Genomic DNA, 20,733 nt, shown 5'->3' on the forward strand with positions numbered 1-20,733 from the left:
CGCTATTATAATTAAAGTGAACTGTGCAAATAAATGCACACAGAAGCAATTACTAAACGAGACATGCACACCTACAAAGCAGATAAGCATTGATAGCTAATTATTCTAAATACAGTTGTTTACTCAAGTGGGGCAGTTTTTTTTCTTTTTCGCTTATGAAGCTCTGACTTAATTCAGCAATTCACATTGCAATTTTATCAGACGGTTTGCTGACTGCGCACGATGACCTTTCACAGCGAACGCCAAACATATGAGTCACTTCATTATGACATACACAACTCTCATACTGATCACTCATGTATGAAGGTATACCAAACAAGATAATAAATGGCTGTTAACTTTTTACCTCTCAACATGGTCTCTGTGGAGATGCAACTCCTTTTGGAAAGCTTTCAGATTCACAGGATCAAGAGTCAGTGCACACAGTTCTGTGATCTGTATTGATGGGTTATTGAATGTGTTTCAAATCTCCTGCTGATGTAGTGTTACATAGGCAATGAAACCAGAGGGGTTCTTGTCTACAGTATATCATGAACATTAGGGAACACTAAGCAACAACATATTTAAATGTTTACATAATTCTTTGTATTGCTCCAACATGATGTATGTAAATGAACACTATTACCTATACCAAGATATCCCTGTTTATTTGTAATCCACTCTGCTTGATTATGCAAAACAAGTCATTATGCACTATTCCACCAAGCTTTTTAAAAGCTCAGGCCAGGGGCTTTTGTTAAAACTACAGATCGATTTTCCACCCACAGACAGCTGGATTGATAGAGGGGCAGCAACAAAATGAAGTGCATTATGGGTGTTGAAGTCATTGGCTAAAGGGAACACCACAATTTTTACTCAGAAATTGGTAGTACATAAATATTTACAGAGAAAGACACAACTGAATTAAGTAGAAAGGCTTATTTTTTTGTAAAACACTCCAATGATGAGTGTTTTATTTACAACATTGATTTTCTTTTTTTTTTACAGTGTAGCAATGATTTAAAAAATATTATTCTGCATAGACAGGAAGTAAGGAATAATTGACGACGGGCCGTTGAATTATTAGAAAAATAATGCACACCCGAGGTGGTGATGCGGCCACGACGCGAAGCGGAGTGGCCGTTACACCTCGGGTGTGCATTATTTTTCTAATAATTCAACGGTCCGGAGTCAATTATTCCGCTTATACTACGGTTGCCACACCTCAAGACATCGATCAGATTATATATTTCAAGGGATTCGTCCGGTTTTTCTACTTAAATCGCTATTGTGAGTAGGATTATTTCTTCCGTATCTCATCCAACGACTCTTTTGCTAGTTCCAAAACGTCATTTTAAAGCTGGCAATGGAGGCTTGAGCCGTTGATAGCAGACTAATGCAGTTAATAATGAAGTTATTAGAAAGAGAGCGAGAGATACAGAGACACAGAGAAAGAGAAACAGAGAGAGAGAGAGAGAGAGAGAGAGAGAGAGAGAGAGATAGCTTGTATGAATTAGGCTACCTCTGTGTGTCCCTCAACAGTGTTCTGAAGCACCGTCTCTAAACTGTAAGTCTGCTTTAAGATGCAGCGCTGTTATTACCTCGCTAGTGAGAAATGTCATGTGTAGCCTTTAAGTTGCTACACTAGGCTAACTGATAAAATCGTCAGGGCAGCGCTGACAACGATGCGAAGTGATATGGAACTGTAATGCGGTCAAGAAAGCTGCCTGGAACTACGTTCGCCGTGCGTTTCCCTGAAAATAATTGCACACCTCAGAACGTTCGTCAGCCAATCAGATTCAAGCATTCAACGGCCCCGTAGTATAAACATTATTAAACGCCTATCTTGCCAATTTAACGGAACAGACAAAAGTTGCTGGAACTACTCACCCTCAGGCCATCCTGAATTTGTTTCTTCATCTGAAAATATTTGGATAAATTTAGCATTACTCACCAATGTATCCTCTGCAGTGAATGGGTGCCGTCAGAATGAGAGTCCAAACAGTTGATAAAAACATCACAGTAATTCACACCACTCCAGTCCATCAATTAATGTTTTGTAAAACAAGAGTGTATACAACAAACAAATCCATCATTATGGAGTTTTAACCTGAAACTGTCGCTTAGGCCAAAATAAGATGTCATAATCCATAATAATGTTTTAGCCAGTGAAAAAGTCCATCCTCTGTTGTCCTCTCACATCAAAATCCACCAACATATTTGTTTAGAACGGTTTTTGGATTGTTTTCGCTTCTAAACAACAGTGCTTGTTCTGTGCATATTTCTCTCCTGATTCAGACCAGACTCTTTCTTGGAGAAACCAATATTGTAGGATAGACGACTCATATTTTAGCTGGAAGCAATTGCTTTAAAGTTAAAATAGTCTCCTTGTGGTTTATTGTGATGTTTTTATCAGTCGTTTGGACTCTCATTCTCACGGCACCCATTCACTGCAGAGGATCAAATTTCTTTACATCTGTTCCAATGAAGAAACAAACTCATCTTCATCTGGGACAGCCTGAGGATGAGTAAATTTTCATTTAAGGGTGGACTACTCCTTTAAGTTTAAACTAAGATCAACAGTTGTATCTGAACATCTTTCACACACAAATGTGATCAGTTGTTACAATCTTACTGGTTCCTCATTAGACAGTCGCAGTAAAAGGAGCAAAATTTCTGATGCTGTAATAAATTCTAAAATTCAACGCAAGAGCAATTAAGTCGCCACCAGTGAGCAAGTCACAGTAAAATATCCAAGACTGATGAGTCTGACCTATAACAAAATCTACGACATTTCCTAAACTTGGTCTCAGACAGCAAAACCGTATTATACAGCAGGCTTAAAGGGATAGTTCACCCAAAAATGAAAATTCTGTCATCATTTACTCACCCTCAAACCTGTATGGATGTCTTTGTTCTGCTGAAGGAACAAAGGAACATATTCTGAAGAATGTGGGAAACGGAGCATTTCTGGGGCACCATTGACTTCCATAGTGTTTTTTTCCTACTATGGAAGTCAATGGTGCCCCAAAACAGCCTGGTCACAAACTTTTTTTTCAAAATATCTTCCTTTGTGTTTGGCAGAACAAAAGAAATTCATTGAATTTTCATTTTTGGGTGAACTATCCCTTTAAGAGAAGCAGCAACGCTCACTTGTGTCAGTTACATAAACCTCTAAAATGCCTAGTCAATCAATTAACAAACAATTTCTGATTTCAAATACTTTAGTAAACTACATGAATAAGGTTCAAAAAATTATTCATTTGTGAGTACACTATTATTTTCAGCATATATTTATGCATCTCAATTGTTAAGCAGGATTGTCTCTATAACATCAGTATTATTTCGTCATTTGTATAGCTTGCTCTGAAAAATTCATACCGGTCGACCACTATTCAGGAGGTTACACACTCTAAATCTAGCCTACATGAAGCTATAATATTTATGCATAATACACACTACAACAAAACTCTATTTATTAAGTACGCTCTCCTGAAAAGCATAGAGCTAAAAATTGAATGTAGCACAGATATTAGCCTCTCTTATAATTTGCTGTTCTGTAATGGGTATCTGCAGGTGCAGCTTTTTAACATAATAGGCATATTATGGCGGAAGCCAATTAACTGTAGGAGTGACAAGCAATCTACATCCTCTCACCACCTGAACCCTGTGTCTTCTCTGGCCAGGTGTTTTGTGGATTTCAAAAGTGCATTTTACTGTAGATTGGGTGCAAGTATGGCTGAATCTACAGAAAATATCACAATAACAAAAGTCATGAGTTCTGACTGCTGCCTTATTTGGGTGAAAATAAGTGAAGTGAAATCAAATCATACAAAGACATGAATTATATTGCAAAACTATCAGCATAAAGCAACCTGCAATGCAACAAAACGACACTGGATATCAATCACACTATGCTGAGGACTGCTTCTTTAAAAAACACCATGAAATATGCATCAATAAATTTAACAACATAACGTCACTGAGTTTCATGTTTAATTCATCAGTATTAGTAACAAATCTTGAAAATGAAAAATACATTTTCATATGTTTTGTAACAGTGTCTAATTGCCATCTAAGCCTAGAGTTAGTCAAAAATCACAGTTGATATTATTCATCAAATTGGGCATGTAAGTTATGCGATTTTGACAGTATGTAGTAGGGGGATCTCTAATATTCCATAAACAATGAAACAAAAAAGAGTTACAAAATCAGCGTATTTCTTGTCCTTTAGTTAATAAATAAATAACTTTACAAATTAAAATGTGGCACATGAGAAGGCCTATACACTTAAAAAGCCAAATAAATAGACTGAAACACTTACTGGAACTGCACACCTCTTTTTGTAAGATTCAAAGTTGAATTGAAAATGTATTGAATTCTCTATGAACTTGAAAGCAATAAGAGAGCTTTGTTGAAGGACTTCGCACTTCCTCTGGACTGAAAAAGTGAATGACCCTGGACTGTTGTTGTGATTTGATGATGGCTATTGTTATTGTTTTTTCATGCATTCAATAAATAAAAAAAATAAAAATAAAAAAAACACTTACTGGAGGCTGATCTGACACCAGATTGAGCCCAGACACTTTCCAATTAGTGTAAACTTCCCTGCACGTCATAAATGGCTGATGAAGGCCTGCTGAAAACCTGCCAAACACGTAATTGAGAGAACAAAATATTGCTCAGTGTTATTAATATTAAAAATAATCCAGTATGTCCAATGAAGGACAAGGAGCAAAGAAGAAAGGTAAAGTACCTGGGGACAAAAAACCGTCTAAACGGAAAGCAAAGAGGAGGGAAACTTATGCAGTGTATATCTACAAAGTTTTGAAGCAGGTGAGAAACTTTTCATACATCATAAAGATGATCAATTACAAAACAATGATTCCGAGTCTAAATTAAATTCCAAGTGGATGACACGCGTTCGATTCTTGAATCATTTTGTTGAGTCGGATCTTTTCAATGTATCGATCGAACTGATTCAAGGAACCGGTCTGAAAGAATCGGTCCCAAGTGGTTTTCGAGTCATCTTCTTGACTCACTGAACTAAGAACCATTTGTGTCGGTTCTGGGACCAATGTATGCCAATTTTTCAGTACCCGAGCGAAAACACTTCTTTTTTATTTATCAAAACGTGAAATAACACTTTCAATAAGTTATACTTTTAATGTAAATTAGATCTAGGTTAGAAATAGCTTTATGCTGTGAATTATGGCTGTCTGCATCAACAGGGACGCACCTTTACTAATAAAATATAACCAAAAGACCTAAATCGCGGCTTTATTTGAACATTTTGCTCATGCAACGCGACGCACGCGCTTAGAATGTTACAAAAACGCGCGCCTATCAGAATCCCCATATGTGATTGTGATTACGTCATGACGTAAAAGAATCACTGAATCGTTTTTTACCTGATTCTTTTAAATTTGATTCGTTGTTTGGAAAACGTCCTATAGTTAGTAGTTCAATGAACTACAGTAGTCCACATTTGAAGTGGATCAAAAGCTTTCATCAAGTTGTCCAAAAAACTAAAATTATTTTCTTTGGACAACTTTGAGTAACTTTTTTTTTTTTTTTTGGTCAACTTCAAATGTTGACTACTATATGTGACCCTGCACCACAAAACCAGTCATTTTTTCGTAATTGAGATTTGTACATAATCTGAAAGCTGAATAAATAAGCTTTACATTGATGTATGGTTTGTTATGGCTGAGATGCAACTATTTGAAAATCTGGAATCTGAGGGTGCAAAAAAATCTAAATATTGAGAATCACCTTTAAATTTGTCCAAATGAAGTTCTTAGCAATGCATATTACTAATAAAAAAATAAGCTTTGATATATTTACAGTAGGAAATTTACAAAATATCTTCATGGAACATGATCTTTACTTAATGTCCTAATGATTTTTGGCATAAAAGAAAAATCAATAATTGACCCATACAATGTATTTTTGGCTATTGCTACAAATATACCCCAGCGACTTCAGACTGGTTTTGTGCTCCAGGGTCACATAGGCCTATATGACCTTAAAGCATACTGAATGTGTGACTTTAATCAAATTATTTGTTGTGTGTGTTTACGTGTTCCTCCATAGGTTCATCCCGACACTGGTATTTCCAGCAGGGCAATGAGCATCATGAACTCGTTTGTTAATGATGTGTTCGAGCGCATCGCTACAGAGGCCTCACGGCTCGCTCAGTATAACAAGCGTTCAACCATCACAAGCAGAGAGGTGCAGACCGCAGTACGGCTGCTGCTGCCCGGAGAACTCTCCAAACACGCCGTGTCAGAGGGCACCAAGGCCGTCACCAAATACACCAGCTCCAAGTGATCACCTGTGAGCTGTCCAAGAGCCGGAGGAGCATTTCAGTTAAAAAAAAAAGTCATGTAAAATGGGCCATGTTTGCAATCACTCTTCAATATTAATAAATGAAGTGAAGTGAAGTGAAGTGACATTCAGCCAAGTATGGTGACCCATACTCAGAATTCGTGCTCTGCATTTAACCCATCCAACGTGCACACACACAGCAGTGAACACACACACACCGTGAACACACACCCGGAGCAGTGGGCAGCCATTTATGCTGCAGCGCCCGGGGAGCAGTTGGGGGTTCGGTGCCTTGCTCAAGGGCACCTCAGTCGTGGTATTGAGGGTGGAGAAAGCGCTGGACATTCACTCCCCCCACCTACAATTCCTGCCGGCCGGAGACTCGAACCCGCAACCTTCGGATTACAAGTCCGACTCTCTAACCATTAGGCCACGACTTCCCCTGCAGTGCACCTGTTCATTATCCTAAATTAGAAAATGAGTACAGAAGAACACGGCAAAGAGAAGAGAATGAGATTGCTTGACCATACCATATGTACAACGAATACCATGGTACATGTCCACAAACATGGGAATGCCATTCTGAGTTTTGTTACTAAAATATGACCATTTTAAACATGTCCACCAGTGCCACTACATGGAGTTACTGAATTCAGTGAATACGTAATCTATAATGAATACATGAAGTCATGAATTTACATGTTAGTTGATGCATAAGATTCCTGATTTCAAATGTGTAATGAGGGTGTAATTGGATAAAGCGTGATTTAGTGACCAAGGATAAGTCTGAGTTTCTCACTAAAGCTGCATTTTTGTTCTACTAAATGTTTCTAAATTAATAAAGGGTTTTAGAGTTTATAAAATGCTGTATGTAATATGATGCAGATCAGGGCCCTCTAGGTCTGTGACCCTGCATTTACACCAAGTGATGTGCAGAAATCACTCTGTAATCTTGTGTGTTTGCCACTAGATGGAGTCATTTTAACACTATTGAGATTGGAACAGTAATATTTCAGCAATATTCACAGAATCTCATAATATTGACTTTTTCAGGAGGTAGTGAGTGAAATAATCACAGATTAGGATGGAATGGAGCAACACTTTCATATACCATGTGAGTATGTTTTCCACACTGGATTGACTATTTGTATGGGCAAATTAGTACAAATATGTTGAATCTAATGAAAAAACAACCTACACAGCACAAATACAAAACCAAACAATTAGATGTCTCTGTGTTACAAACAAAAGAAACCTAAGCATATCACGGTGACTGAAAAATAAATGCTTTTAAGAAACATATATATATACATAAAAAGGCATTCTGATTATATCTTTATGAATAAAAAATATTATCTATTATAATGTACATATAGTATTATATAATATATTATTATAATGTATACATTATAGATATTTTAAAATGTATGTTTTTTTTTGTTTTTTTTATAATCTGTAAGCACCAAATTGCAGTGTTTTATTATATTTGATTATTATTGTTGTTTATTTTTAACTAAATATATGGGAAATATGCAAGCTACTGGTGCTTCAAACCAATCACACATGCCTAAGGTGTCTAGAAAATTAAAATTAATAACTTTTACATAAATGCTGACAAATTTTCAATTTTGGTGGAGTAATTGGATTTTCCAACATGACGCCCTGTGTCTGTGAAGCTTATTTATGGACATGAAATTATATTTATGGTGAAAGACACAAAGCTCGGGGTCGGACGTCTTGTGAGAGACGCATTCGCTCGATAAACCAGAATAAGTAGCTTTAAATACAATTTTATTTTCATATTTAAAATGCTGAAATAATAACTTGTCCATTTTACAGTCTAGTAGCTGACCAATGAAGTATTTCACAGGGGGAAGCTTTGGTGAAAACAAATCACGCTTTGTCCTTCATTAATCAGGGAAGTCTGAGGAACACTGGGCCCCGACATGGTGTTTCGTATTCCCAGCCCTCCCTCTCTGGCTCCTACGATAAGCCTTACTGATGATCTTATATATGCTAATGATGGCATGTCTATGGACATATTACAGCGAGGGTGATGGTGTCATTAATGACAATGTCTTAAGCGTTATCGTCATCATCACCATGTTCCCCTTGATCTTGCGGTTCCCTCATAGATCCCCATGCGCTCATTTTATTTCTGCACACACAATCTCTCTCTCTCTCTCCCTCTCCCTTTCTCTCTTTTGGGTGGTATAAGCACATTACAGATGGGGACATTAGTAACTAATGCAGGCACTGGGCCCCGCATTGTTTTGGTGCACAAGTACATCATTAGAAAATGTTCTACTTGGCAGGGAAGCGTGTATTAACTCGGCTCGCAATAAAATGAGGTTGTGATCAATTGTTAAAGTTATCGAGAGCTATTAGGTTGAAATATGGACCTCTCAATTGCCATAATGAAGAGGGTGCCCGATCGTACACAATCAACAGAGGAACATACACCATGCATTGCGGGTTCGAGGCGCTTGAAAGAACGACAGAAAGCAATTTTGCAGAAAGAAAATGCAAGCGCGTCGCCCTAACCTCATTACAAATTTCACCTCATTACTAAATTTCAATAATCTATTCAAAATGTTAGGACCAACCAGCTTTGAAACAGAATTGCCAGCTTTTTTTGAGCAACGGGACAATGCGGCTATCATAAATGCCAGTCTCGTGAAGAATTATGTCTCATAATGCCAGCTAACTTTTTGCGCCAACATTGACTCACGATTTTGGCAAACTCGCTGCATAAATTAATTTGATATAATATTCTCTACTGAGGCATATTGATGAGTCTTAGCCTCGGAAATTCAATTAATCCCCCAAAGTTAATGTTTCGGAACTGAACAGAGCCCAATCTTGAGGATAGCAATGGAAGATGCTGTCTGGCACCACATTAAAGTTGCTGTTGTATTGTTAGAGCAACTCAGAATTATTACATCTTGTATCAGCCTACAGCACCTTCTTTCAGGATGATAGACATGATGGAACAATTCAAAATAATGATTTTGTAAGTTATTTCAAAGATATATTAATAATATTCTCACTAAACATGACCAATATTTGCTCATATTGCTATCTTAATACAGTACTGTTCAAAAGTTTGTGCTCAGTAACTTTTTTTTTTAAACAAATTAATACTTTTGTTAAGCAAGGATGCATTTAAAATGATCATAAGTGAAATTACAGATATTTATAATGTTGCTAAATATCTCTATTTCAAATAAACACTGTTCTTTTGAACTTTCTCATTCAAACAATGTTGAAAAATGGAGCAGTTTCCACAAATAAATAAATAAATAAAATAAAAGCATATGTGCATATGCATAAGTGACTGGAGTAATTCAGCTTTTCCATCACAGAAATAAATTACATTTGATAATATATTAGAATAGAAAACTGTTATTTTAATTTGCAATAATATTTCACAATATTGCTGTTTTTACTGTATTTTTAAACAAATAAATGCAGCCTTAGTGAGCATAAGAGACTTCTTTCAAAACGTTAGTAAATCTTACCAATTTATGTCTTTTTGTCATGACTATTAGCCATTGTTTCATGCTGACATGAGTCTTAAACAATAAGGAACCATCAGCAACCAACATTTCATGGACATGTGAAGGACTAACTGTATTTGCACCACTAGGACTTCCTTGGAATTTAGTAAAAGTTCATCCAGGTCTCAAAACAGGATCATCATGATTGATGAACATCATCTTCTGTAGGTAAGTGGCCGGATACTCCTGCATGAAGTCCAGTAGAATCTAATGGTCTTGAAGGCTTTGTGATGTTCTTCGATCTGTCTTTGCTTCATCAGAGCAGTTTTCATCTCATCCCACCATTCTGGATTTTTCCATTCAAAACTCGCAGCACCATTTAGGCAGCATTCAAACAGCTCATAATCATGTTGGTTATTCCTCGAAAAATATTCATTGTTATCAATTAGTTTCAACCAATTAGCTTGCATTTCTAATTCTTGGTCTGCTCTTTGTTCCTTTAATTAGTAAATTCATTAGTACCGTCTAGCATCGCACGCCAAGTGGATGTTTCAGCAACATATTCTTATGATTTTAACGTGGGGCGCAGCAGTGACGGCAGTATTAAGTGGGAGATAATCAGCAGGAACTAATTGTCTAATTGCACTGATGAAGGTTACGATCATTAGCCTGTTCTGGAAGTCCAGTCCTCAGCTGTCTGACCGGACCATCCTAACCCTACAGATGGCCTCACTGTTAAACTCACGGCAGGACAAAATGACAGACATCTTCTATCCACGGGGAGCAAGACAAACGAGTGTGTGTCTGCGTACGTGCATATGTATATGCGTGTTGCGTGTGTGTGTTGTCCGCAGGGAGTAAGACGAACGAGTCGAGGGAGTGCTGATTCAATGCACTTCTTTCTTTTTCTTGCTTGAGAAAGTCCCTGCCTCCACAAAAATTGAATGTCCACCATTTGAGAAATGAATTCATGGAAGTCACTGTCTTTTTTCCCCATTAGTAAGTGTTTAGTTCAACGTTTTAAATAATTGCGATACAAGGAATGATATTTAAAATACATTTGGGAGGCAATGGGGCGGGAAAGTGCCTACATGTTTTGCTGATGATACCCGGGCCATTTGGAAGACATCAAAGTAGTGAGGAGGTAGCCCAGATGCATATTATAAACTCATTATGTGTATCATTTAAAAGGATGTACTCCAGCAGCAAAACAATCTTCCCATTCTCTGCCTCGCCTGTAATGTGTGTTCGCAAAGTCGCAACTTTTTGATGCCTTCAGTCAATGTGACAGCTATTACTGCATGGCAAAATGGAATAAATGTCATTTATATTCCTATTGGCAGGGTCATTAACATATGGATAAGACAGTCAGTGTTCTGGAATCTCGAAATTTCTGAGGGGGAAAAAACAGATGGCTGATCGTAATTTAAGAAATTATATTCGTAATTATTGCATTATGATGCATTTTTTATATTGAGGAAATGTACGAAGATAAATAGACGAGAGTCGAGAATGCATTTTAAATTCAAATGTAAAGTTCCTGATTTTGAATTGAACTGAAGTAGCAAACAGGAATTGCAATTTGAATTTGAATGTAAGGAAGTAGAAATGAAGTGAAATTAAAAAAGAAATAATTTAGCTCATAACAAATAAAGAAACATTAACTAGAAAAGCAACAAAACCTTATTTAAAAGTTTTGAAAACAGTTTAAAATGCCTTGAAGGTTTAAAAGATAGATAGATCAGTGTCACATGATCCTTCAGAAATCATTCTAACATGCTGATTTGATGGTCCAATGAAAAGAGTGACAATAATTAAATTCTGAATATTGCTCAACTCTGACAGATAGGTTGAAAAGCATTGCAAAAATCAAATGAATTCAAATGTTTTTAACATCACTGACTTCATAATTCATGAATACATAATATAATTATGAGTATATGAAGCACCTAATACAGTATATTGATCTGAAAAGCATCCACAAATGCTGTTATTAAATACTAGCAAGGGTTTCCGCAGAGCTGACCTGCTGGTAAACGTCTGTTTTGATATAGACAGCAAGTCACTGTAGCAGTTATATCCCACCCATGTGACTCTGTAAAAATAGTCCCGTTTGCAAGTGGCCAAGTTCCTACTCAGATATCAAAACAAGCCCAGAGAGCAGAAGCAGAAAGCCATTTTAAAGATCTCAGGCCTTTTAGTGTCTCGACCAAAAGACTTCTAAGAAGCTAAGTGTGAAGGCACAATCAGATTCATGTCTAGAAGGAGTCTCATGTATAATCCAAGCTCTGTGCGCTCTTTAGAGCAGGAAAGGCACCAGATGAGACTGGCTGCCCCGGTTCTCAGTGGCTACCTGCTGAGGAAAGAAGCCTGGGACAGAGGGACGTCTTCGAGGCAGACCGTGGGAAACCCTCCGATGGTGTGCCAGGACCCTGTTGTCCAAAATGCCCTGTACACTGGAAATCTACAAGCCGTGAAAGAGATCTTCTCAAAAGGCTTTCCTTCAGATCTGGTCATCCAGCCTCAAGGAGGAGCCATGCGCTGGAGAGCAAATGTAAAAGTGAAAGGTAAGAACTCGAGTTGAGTTTGATGGTGCAATTGTCTCCTAGAGATCCGTTTCGATTGTCGTGATTACTTGAACTGATTACCTCTTGGATCTAGTTGGCCAGACAGCATCAGGTTTCTGGACCTTTCTAAAGGTCATGCCAGGCGGCCTTAAAATAGCCACTATCTAAAAACAGGCAGCAGACTAAGCAAATATATTCAGGGCAATCATCTACAACATTGTGCCCAGTCTTAAGACTAACCCAGGCAATCAAAGAAGAGGCTGGAGTCGCACCTGCTCCTCGCTTTACCTCACACATGGGGCCGAAGATTAAGTTTCGCAAACAAAAGAAATATCGCAGCGATGTTATTGCAACGGCTCAGGCGTCAGGACTTATCCTCCAGTTCTGGAATGCGCTTCTGGTTGGAGATGACCTCACTGTTATTAGTATCGTTGATGACCCAGAATATGCTCATCTTTTAGATGCCATATATGACACCAGCAACATAGAGGAGTGGAAAAACTTCAGGTTCAACTACAGAGGACTAAGTATGTTACAGGGACACAAATAATATGAAATTATGTTAAGATAGCTTGCTATGCAAAATATTTTTGCTGCTTGTTCAGTTTACTTATTTAAAATGAGCTAAAGCGACAAAATCACAACAGAATTGAATTGTGTTTAATTCATTAAAATACATAAAAATGAAGTTTGCTTAATTTTTTTGTGTAATGTAGTTGTGTTTGTTTTAGACTTCCTGAGCAGGTTATTAAAATTGTGATGCCAAATGTGTGGTGCTGGAATGTTACTGCAGAAGTGGTTTAACCACAATGCTTGGCTGTCAATCATAAATTAGACAATACAAATCTCATTAACTATTTATAGCTTTGTGTCAGTGCAAAAACTTTTATGCTCCGTGTTCAGTTTCAGATTAACTAGTTGCTTATTTGATAGATAGTGCTTAATTACTACTAATAACTGGCTAATATTCTAGAATATTAGCCAGTTATTAGTAGTAATTAAGCACGCATTAATGCCTTATTCTACATCGCTTATCCTACCCAATACCTAAACTTAACAACTACCTTACTAACTATTAATTAATTAAGCAGCAAATTAGGAATTTATTGAGTGAAAAGTCATAGTTAATAATGAATAAGTGTTCCCTATTCTAAAGTGTTACCATGTATTTTTTTATTATTATACATTTTTTCCAATGTTTCACACTTTTGAGGTAGACAGAATGATAAGACAATCTTATAAGTATATGAAAATAAGAATATTAAACGAGGGTGAAATCTCAAACCTGACTAAAATGAATTACTAGCACAGAAAATAGAACAAAATGGCATGAAACATGATTAAAATTGGTTAACGATTTTAAATTGAATTAATTTATGTTCTCAAGGATCTCTTTTGTACAACAACAATGTATACATTCCTGTGCACGTACACAAGCACTCAAACTTTGCCACACTAGCACATCTTCATTTCCAGTATTTCCACGTCAGACTCACCTGCTGTCATAGTTATTTGTGCCCCTATGTGTTTCGGTTACACATAAATTGCTCTCTTCTTATTGCACCCACCCCGACTGTGTCTTTGAGGTTGTCTTGGGGTCTTTTTATGAGTTTGTGTTTATGTTTGTTCCCATGAAACTTACTGATACTGATCACAAAAATGAGTACTGCATAGGAGACAAATGCTACTGCACTTTGAGTATGACATTACAGTCACACTGCATCCTGAATGATGGAAAACAACCACATATGGTTTGGATCTGGCTCGAAAAAAATTATTTCATTTAAATAAAGGTAAATAAATAAAAGGACATTAAATTGAAGTCAAAATGCACCAAAAAAGCAGATTTGTCCTGGATGCCATCCACACAAACTAAGCTAAAATACCTTAAATCTTCAAACTGTCCAGGCCTGTTCATGAGTTCCTGATTGAAAATGAAATAAAGCTTCAGATAATCTCACAACTCTTCTTTTTTCAGGACTGTGGTCACTGACGTACGAACAAGAGCTGACCACGCCGCTGCACATCACCGCTGGCCGGGGTTTCACCGAATGTCTGCGGCATCTCCTAATGCGGGGCGCTCGAGTGGACCTGGCACCTGGGGGCACCACTGCCCTGCATGAGGCCTGTGAGGAGTGCCAGCCCGAGTGTGTCAAGCTGTTGCTGCAGTACGGAGCCAATCCCAACGCAACCAATGAAGACGGCCAGATGCCCCTGCACGTGTGCACTGAACTCGATTCACTTGAGTAAGTGCTTGTTCAGTACAGTAATTACAGGAAATCCTGCGGGGAATTGTGTGATTTTGATTTTCAATTGACACTTGAAATGAAGGTACGCTACTGGACAAAAGTTTGGAATAATAACGATTTTTTAAATGTTTTTTTGAAAAAAGGTTCTCAACTTGTGCTCAAAAAGGCTGCATTTATTTGATCAAAAACAGTAATAATGTGAAATATAATTAGAGTTTTAAATAGCTGTTTTCTATTTGAATATATATTTTACAATATAATTTATTCCGGTGATGCAAAGTGATCATTACTCCAATCTTCAGTGTTACATGATCCTTCAGAAATCATTCTAATATGCAACGAATAAAAACTGAAAACAGTTCTGCTGCATAATATTTTTTGTGAAAAACCATGATACATTTCTTTCAGGATCCTTTGATAAATAGAAAGTTTATTTTGTTTATTTCAAGTAGAAATAACATAATTCATTTCAAATCGAAACTTTGTGACATAAATCATTTTACTGTCACTTTTGATCAATTTAATGCTTCCTTGTTGAATAAATTAACTTATTGTCCGTTTTTTTTTTCTTACCCCAAACTTTTGAATTACAGTGTATCATTGTTTTCTTCAAAAGTATAAAGCAGCACGATGGTTTTAAACTTTGAAAATAAAAATAAGTGCTTAATCAGTATATTAGACTGATTTCTGAAGGATCATGTGACACTGAAGACTGGAGTAGTGATGCTGAAAATTCAGCTTTGCATCACGGATGTAAATTACATTTTAAAATATATTAAAATAGATAACAATATTACTGTTTTTACTGTATTTTCAAATCAAATAAATGCAGCCTTTTTGAGCATAAAAGACAAAAAAAAAAAAAAAATTCCAGACTTTTTATCAGTAGTGTACTTGACTTTGATGACCAAGTAATATCCTACCAAATTTATATTGCTTATGCAGAATGTAATACAGGCTGAAGTTTTTGATGTTTTTTCCAGATGTGCCAAACATCTACTAGCATTTAGTGCTTTGATCAACAGTCAGAGCTTGGATGATAACGAAACACCCCTTCATGTGGTGGCCCGCCATGGCCTTCCTGATCACATGGAGCTCTACTTACGACACGGAGCTGCGCTTAACCTACAAAACGATGAAGGAAACACCCCACTGAATGCTGCCTGCTCCCACCCGCAGGACTGTGCGTCTCTGGAGCGCTACAGCCGTGTTTGCCACATGCTGGTGTCTGCTGGGGCGGACATACATATTAGTGACGCGGACAAGCAGACTCCACTGCACATGGCGTGTAAGAACGCCAACCCTGACGTGGTGGATCTGCTGCTGAAGTATAAAGCCTTGGTCAACGAAATGGATTACGGCGGCGACGCACCGATGCATAACATCCTGAAGGCGGTGGCCTACAAGACGAACCATGAGCCTGAGAGGATTGTACAGGCTCTTCTCAATTACGGATCCATCAGGGTGTGGCCTGGAGCTCTGCCCAAGGTCAGGTCATTATATCCTTATACCTAGTCAAGGAATTCTAATGTTCCATAAAAATTCTGAACCAGTCTTACTGGGAATAAAATCCTTATCTAATAGTCACATTCTTGTTGGATATACTGAAATTTTTGGTCACACTTTATTTTAAGGGCCAATAACAAACCATTAACTATGATATTTGCCTCAATAAACTCCTAATTTGCTGCTTATTAATAGTTAGTAAGGTAGTTGTTAAATTAGGATTAGGGATGTAGAATATGGTCATGCAGAGTTTGTGCTTTATAAGTACTAATAAACAGCCAGTATGTTAATAATAGGCATGCTACTAGTTAATAGTGGCCCCTATACTAAAGTGTTACTAATTTTTATATTTTTCATATATTTATCTATATTTTATCCTTAATGTTCTTTGTTTCATTGTTTAATTATCTAATCAGGACTGGTTCCTAATTATTTAAAAATTCTGTTTAATTCCTTTTTTCTTACTTCAGTTATTTATATATTCATTTATTTAAGCAAAGTCAGTTATTTTTGAACTTTCTATTCATCAAAGAACCCTGAAAATTGCATCAAGGTTTCCACAAAAATATAAAGCAGCACAACTGTTTTCAACACTGATAATACGAAATGTTTCTTGAGCAGCAAATCAGCATATTAGAATGATTTAAATTTAGGAATTTTAAATAATTTATGATTCAAAAAGTAAATTTAAGTAAATATATTATTACCTCACTGGGTGCCGCCATATTTGTGTGACATCACTTCATGTTTGAAGTATTTTTTCCAAGTTGGAAGTAAATTCCCATTTTCCGAAATGAATGGAATGCAGCATTAGACCTAGAGAAAGAGTCCATTGATAACTGGTAAACTGGATGTAGATGTCAGTGTATAGACCACTTAAATAATGAAACAGATTTGTGTATGAACACTGCTGGTAACAGCACAAACTTTAAAGTTCACCCAGAAATTTAAATGCTCATCATTTACTCACTTTCATGTCATTTCCAAACCATGTATGAGTTACTTTCTTCTGTGGAACACCAAATAATATATTTGAAGTGTATACATTTTTTTTAAAAATCATATTTTTATTGTTTGCACACTATATTGACTTCCAAAATATCTACTTTTATGTTCCACAAAAGAAAGTAAGTCATGGAATGACATGAAAGAGAGTAAATGATGACAGAAATCATTTTTGGCTGAAATATATCTTTTAAGAACAACTTGAAAACTTACTGTTCTGCCATTTGTAAGGAACGAACCCACATCTCTAGAAGGCATCCATCTGCAATCTGTAAATTACAGTTTTCTTTAGCACAGATGTTTATCCTGAACTAATATATAGAAATAAATGAACTCAAAACCATAATTAAAGTTCACCGCAAGCAGCACATGATCCTTTATTTGTCACAAATACAGAAATAATCACTTTCAGATAGATTTAGTTCTGTCTTTCAAAAGCGCACAGTTAAAAACACTTGATATCACGCATCCAACGAGTCCCACTTGTGCCAAATAAATTGCCTGAGTCTTAACGAGGCAAATGTTAATAGGAGATTAATTAGCATTAATTGCAGAAATTCCCCACAATCCCCCAGAGGGGGGCCCAATCTGTTCATCAGCCCAAGTAGTTCATTATTCCATGCAATGTTCTCCCAAAAATACAACTTTCCACCTTTGACCTCCACAACACAGGTGGGGCTGCTGCACCAGGTGGAAACTGACAAAAAGCTGCTCATCTATGACCGGCTTCCCTCCACTGTTTGTTATTGCGAAAGACTGAGGATAGTGTTTCTTTATCATTTTAGTTATTAATAGCAAAGCAAGATCTGATTCACAGTGTAATGGGTTTCTGAAGAACACTGAATTTGGATCGGTTTTCAAACTTATTTGAGTTCACTTTAATGATATTTTTATTTAGCAATAAGGATGCATTAAATTGATTAAAAGTGACTTAATGTTACAAAAGATTTCTGTTTCAAACACATGCTGCTCTTTCAAACTTTCTATTCATCAGAGAATCCTGAAAAATTGCACGTTTCAGTAAAAATATGAACCACTACTGTTTTCAACATTGATAATAATAAGAAATGTTTCTCGAGCAGAAAATCAACATATTAGAATGATTTCTGAAGGATCATGTGACACTGTAGACCGGAGTTATGATGCAATCAACTTTGCAATAGAATACATTTTAAAATCTATTTTACATATTCAAAAAATTTTTTTGAAATTTTTATAAAATCTATTTAAAAATATATTTTATTGGATTTTTTTACAATATAAAACAAACAAAAAAAAGACTTGATTCTTGGTTTAATTTCAATGTTTGTTTTTTCTTGTAATATGACAGATTTATTCTGTAATATATCTGCTCAGGTGTTGAAATATTGCGGCACTTCTCCAAGAACAATAGAAGTGCTCCTCAACGCATACGACCGCCTCAAAATCACTGAAGCCTGGGTAGAAGCTGTGCCCCCTGAGGTGTTTCAGGTCAGATTACCTATTTTCTTAAATATAATGTAATAAATATTTAAGTAAAAAAGTTTTATTAAAATAAAAATCACCTAAAGAACTCAAAATATTCTTCTGAAAGTACCATATACATTTACATTTATGCATTTAGCAGACGCTTTTATCCAAAGCGACTTACATTGCATTCAAGTTACAGTTTTTACATTTTATCAGCTCTCATATAATATATATTAAGTGTATTGTTTTTGCACAGAAACACCGGGAATTCTATGAATCCCTGTTTGCGCTGATGCAAACTCCTCGATCTCTGCAACATCTGGCTCGTCACAGACTCCGATCGTTTCTGGAAGGTCGCTTGCACAACGTGGTCCCTAAACTGGGTCTACCAACCTTTCTTAAAAATTACCTAATGCTGGGATTCAGAGACTATATACACTGACAGAGACCACAGACCCTGTACAACACACAGTACACGCATGCAGTGATTTTGTTTTATTCTGTGTGATTCTGAATGATTTGTGTTGGAAAACTGTCCTGTCTTTACCGAAGACGATACAAACAGGTGGAAATTTTAGGTAATGCTTATAATGCAAATCTGTGAGTGAGATTTTTAATGTAATAATGTGTTGTATTATTACTGATATCGATCATAATAGAGGATTAAAGGATGTTTATGAAGAATAAAACAGGAGGAGGATGCAGAAGGTCTGTATGTAAAGTTCATACATCCAGTACAACACACATTCATTATTACATTAACCACCACACTGGGGCGCCTTGGAGCTCAAGTGGAATATGAATTCTCAAATCACTGATAGGATTCCATGCAATGTAATTTTGAATGGAAAATATTTCAAAGTAACATTCTGAATGCTTTAATAATTTTTCACGTTCTTGTAAAATAAAATGTATTTTTACTGATGTAACTTATTACTTTTAGCTAATCTACTTAATAATCAATATATGCACTACGTTCAAATCATACTGATTACTGGGCCAGCTACAAATGCATTTAATATTTTCCAGTAAATTTGTTCAAATGCTGATCTAGATTATATAAAAAGCATTTTTCAGGAAGGCAAGGTTCGATTATTCTATTGTATTTTATCAAATTGTCCATTTTAAGTGCTTTAAGTTTGCTTGTCCACACTGAGGTGTTCCTTACAATGTCCTTTTTTATGTCATATTTTACATTACAATTCAGTGATTTGACATTCATATTCCACTTTTTTAAGGTCAAGATCGGACAAGATAAGGTATCCATTGCAAAAGGGGTTTGTCTCGGTCAATAAATGCTGATTTAGGCGTAGAAGACTATTTAGAACATGATTTATATGGATTATGATGTGTATAACTGTTAAGCTCCACATGTATGCATCACGTACATTTTTGTTACAGGCCATTATCAAGTCTGAGAGACGAGAGACATCCTCTAACCACTCGGAGATGTGTGGACATATGTGATTATGATTATGTTATGAAGAAGCATGCACTTGAATAGTAACCAGAAGTAAAGGCGGAGCGCAGAATGATGGGGGCCAATGTGAGGGTCTCATGTGTTTAATGATCCTGTCATCTTAACACCAACAATGCAATGGACATTTGATTAAAAGGATTTACCAGAACAAATTATGAATAATAATAATAATAATAATTTTGGTTTAATTGTATTAACATATCCATAATGATGCTTATTATTGTTATTATTAATACTACCAGGTTGGATGCGTGTGAAGTGCATTTTTGATAATTTACTGCTTTTTCAAAATAAAAATATGATTCAAATGTCATGCATATTCTGCATATATTGCTTTACTTGTATCATCCTCACACACAGATCACTGCAATCATAGCACATTTTAGGAATAAAAAATGTTTTCCTCTATTATGCTGCACTATTCGGATATAAAGTTATTAATTGCGCGTCAAAGATAAAGCCTTGGTTTATGATTTCTGTATTCATGTGTAGTACATGTAGCGAAGAACAAAGGTGCAAAGCAATTGTCTACGAGCAGATCTTTGATAAAAGTCTCATATAAGATGACCAGGAGGAGGGGGGCTCTGATTGTATCCCATTCAGTAGCGTGAGAGAGAGAGAGAGAGAGAGAGAGAACGCTGTCTGGTTTCAATAGATCAAAGAGCACT

At 36.4% G+C, this 20,733-nt stretch overlaps 2 protein-coding genes across 5 annotated transcripts; both read left to right on the plus strand.

The window, feature by feature from the left end:
• Positions 1–4,692: 4,692 nt before the first annotated feature.
• LOC306864945 (late histone H2B.L4-like) lies at positions 4,693–6,312 on the plus strand (the record flags this gene model as incomplete). Its single annotated transcript, XM_079409259.1, has 2 exons — positions 4,693–4,815; positions 6,076–6,312. 2 exons carry the CDS (start codon positions 4,693–4,695, stop codon positions 6,310–6,312), a joined length of 360 nt encoding a protein of 119 aa, XP_079265385.1.
• Positions 6,313–11,942: 5,630 nt separating this feature from the next.
• LOC306865180 (ankyrin repeat and SOCS box protein 10-like) lies at positions 11,943–20,472 on the plus strand. 4 transcript variants are annotated; one of them, XM_079409634.1, is made up of 5 exons: positions 11,943–12,376; positions 14,355–14,622; positions 15,609–16,113; positions 18,493–18,606; positions 18,842–20,472. In XM_079409634.1, exons 1-5 carry the CDS (start codon positions 12,064–12,066, stop codon positions 19,025–19,027), a joined length of 1,386 nt encoding a protein of 461 aa, XP_079265760.1. In that variant the 5' UTR covers positions 11,943–12,063; the 3' UTR covers positions 19,028–20,472. The 4 variants fall into 4 exon arrangements, with proteins under 4 accessions (XP_079265760.1, XP_079265762.1, XP_079265761.1 ...); XM_079409636.1 differs by having other exon boundaries at positions 11,947–12,376; positions 18,919–19,288; XM_079409635.1 differs by having other exon boundaries at positions 12,366–12,903; positions 18,842–20,377.
• Positions 20,473–20,733: the final 261 nt, after the last annotated feature.

This window comes from Barbus barbus, assembly GCF_936440315.1.
Source record: "Barbus barbus genome assembly, chromosome: 46".
In the NCBI taxonomy this organism is placed as follows: Eukaryota; Metazoa; Chordata; class Actinopteri; order Cypriniformes; family Cyprinidae; genus Barbus; species Barbus barbus.

Coding starts and splice junctions, on each gene's coding strand:
- LOC306865180 (XM_079409634.1), top strand. CDS start 12,064: ATGTCTAGAAGGAGTCTCATGTATAATCCAAGCTCTGTGCGCTCTTTA. Junction 12,377..14,354: donor AGCAAATGTAAAAGTGAAAG/GTAAGAACTCGA, acceptor TTCTTTTTTCAG/GACTGTGGTCACTGACGTAC. Junction 18,607..18,841: donor TGCCCCCTGAGGTGTTTCAG/GTCAGATTACCT, acceptor GTTTTTGCACAG/AAACACCGGGAATTCTATGA.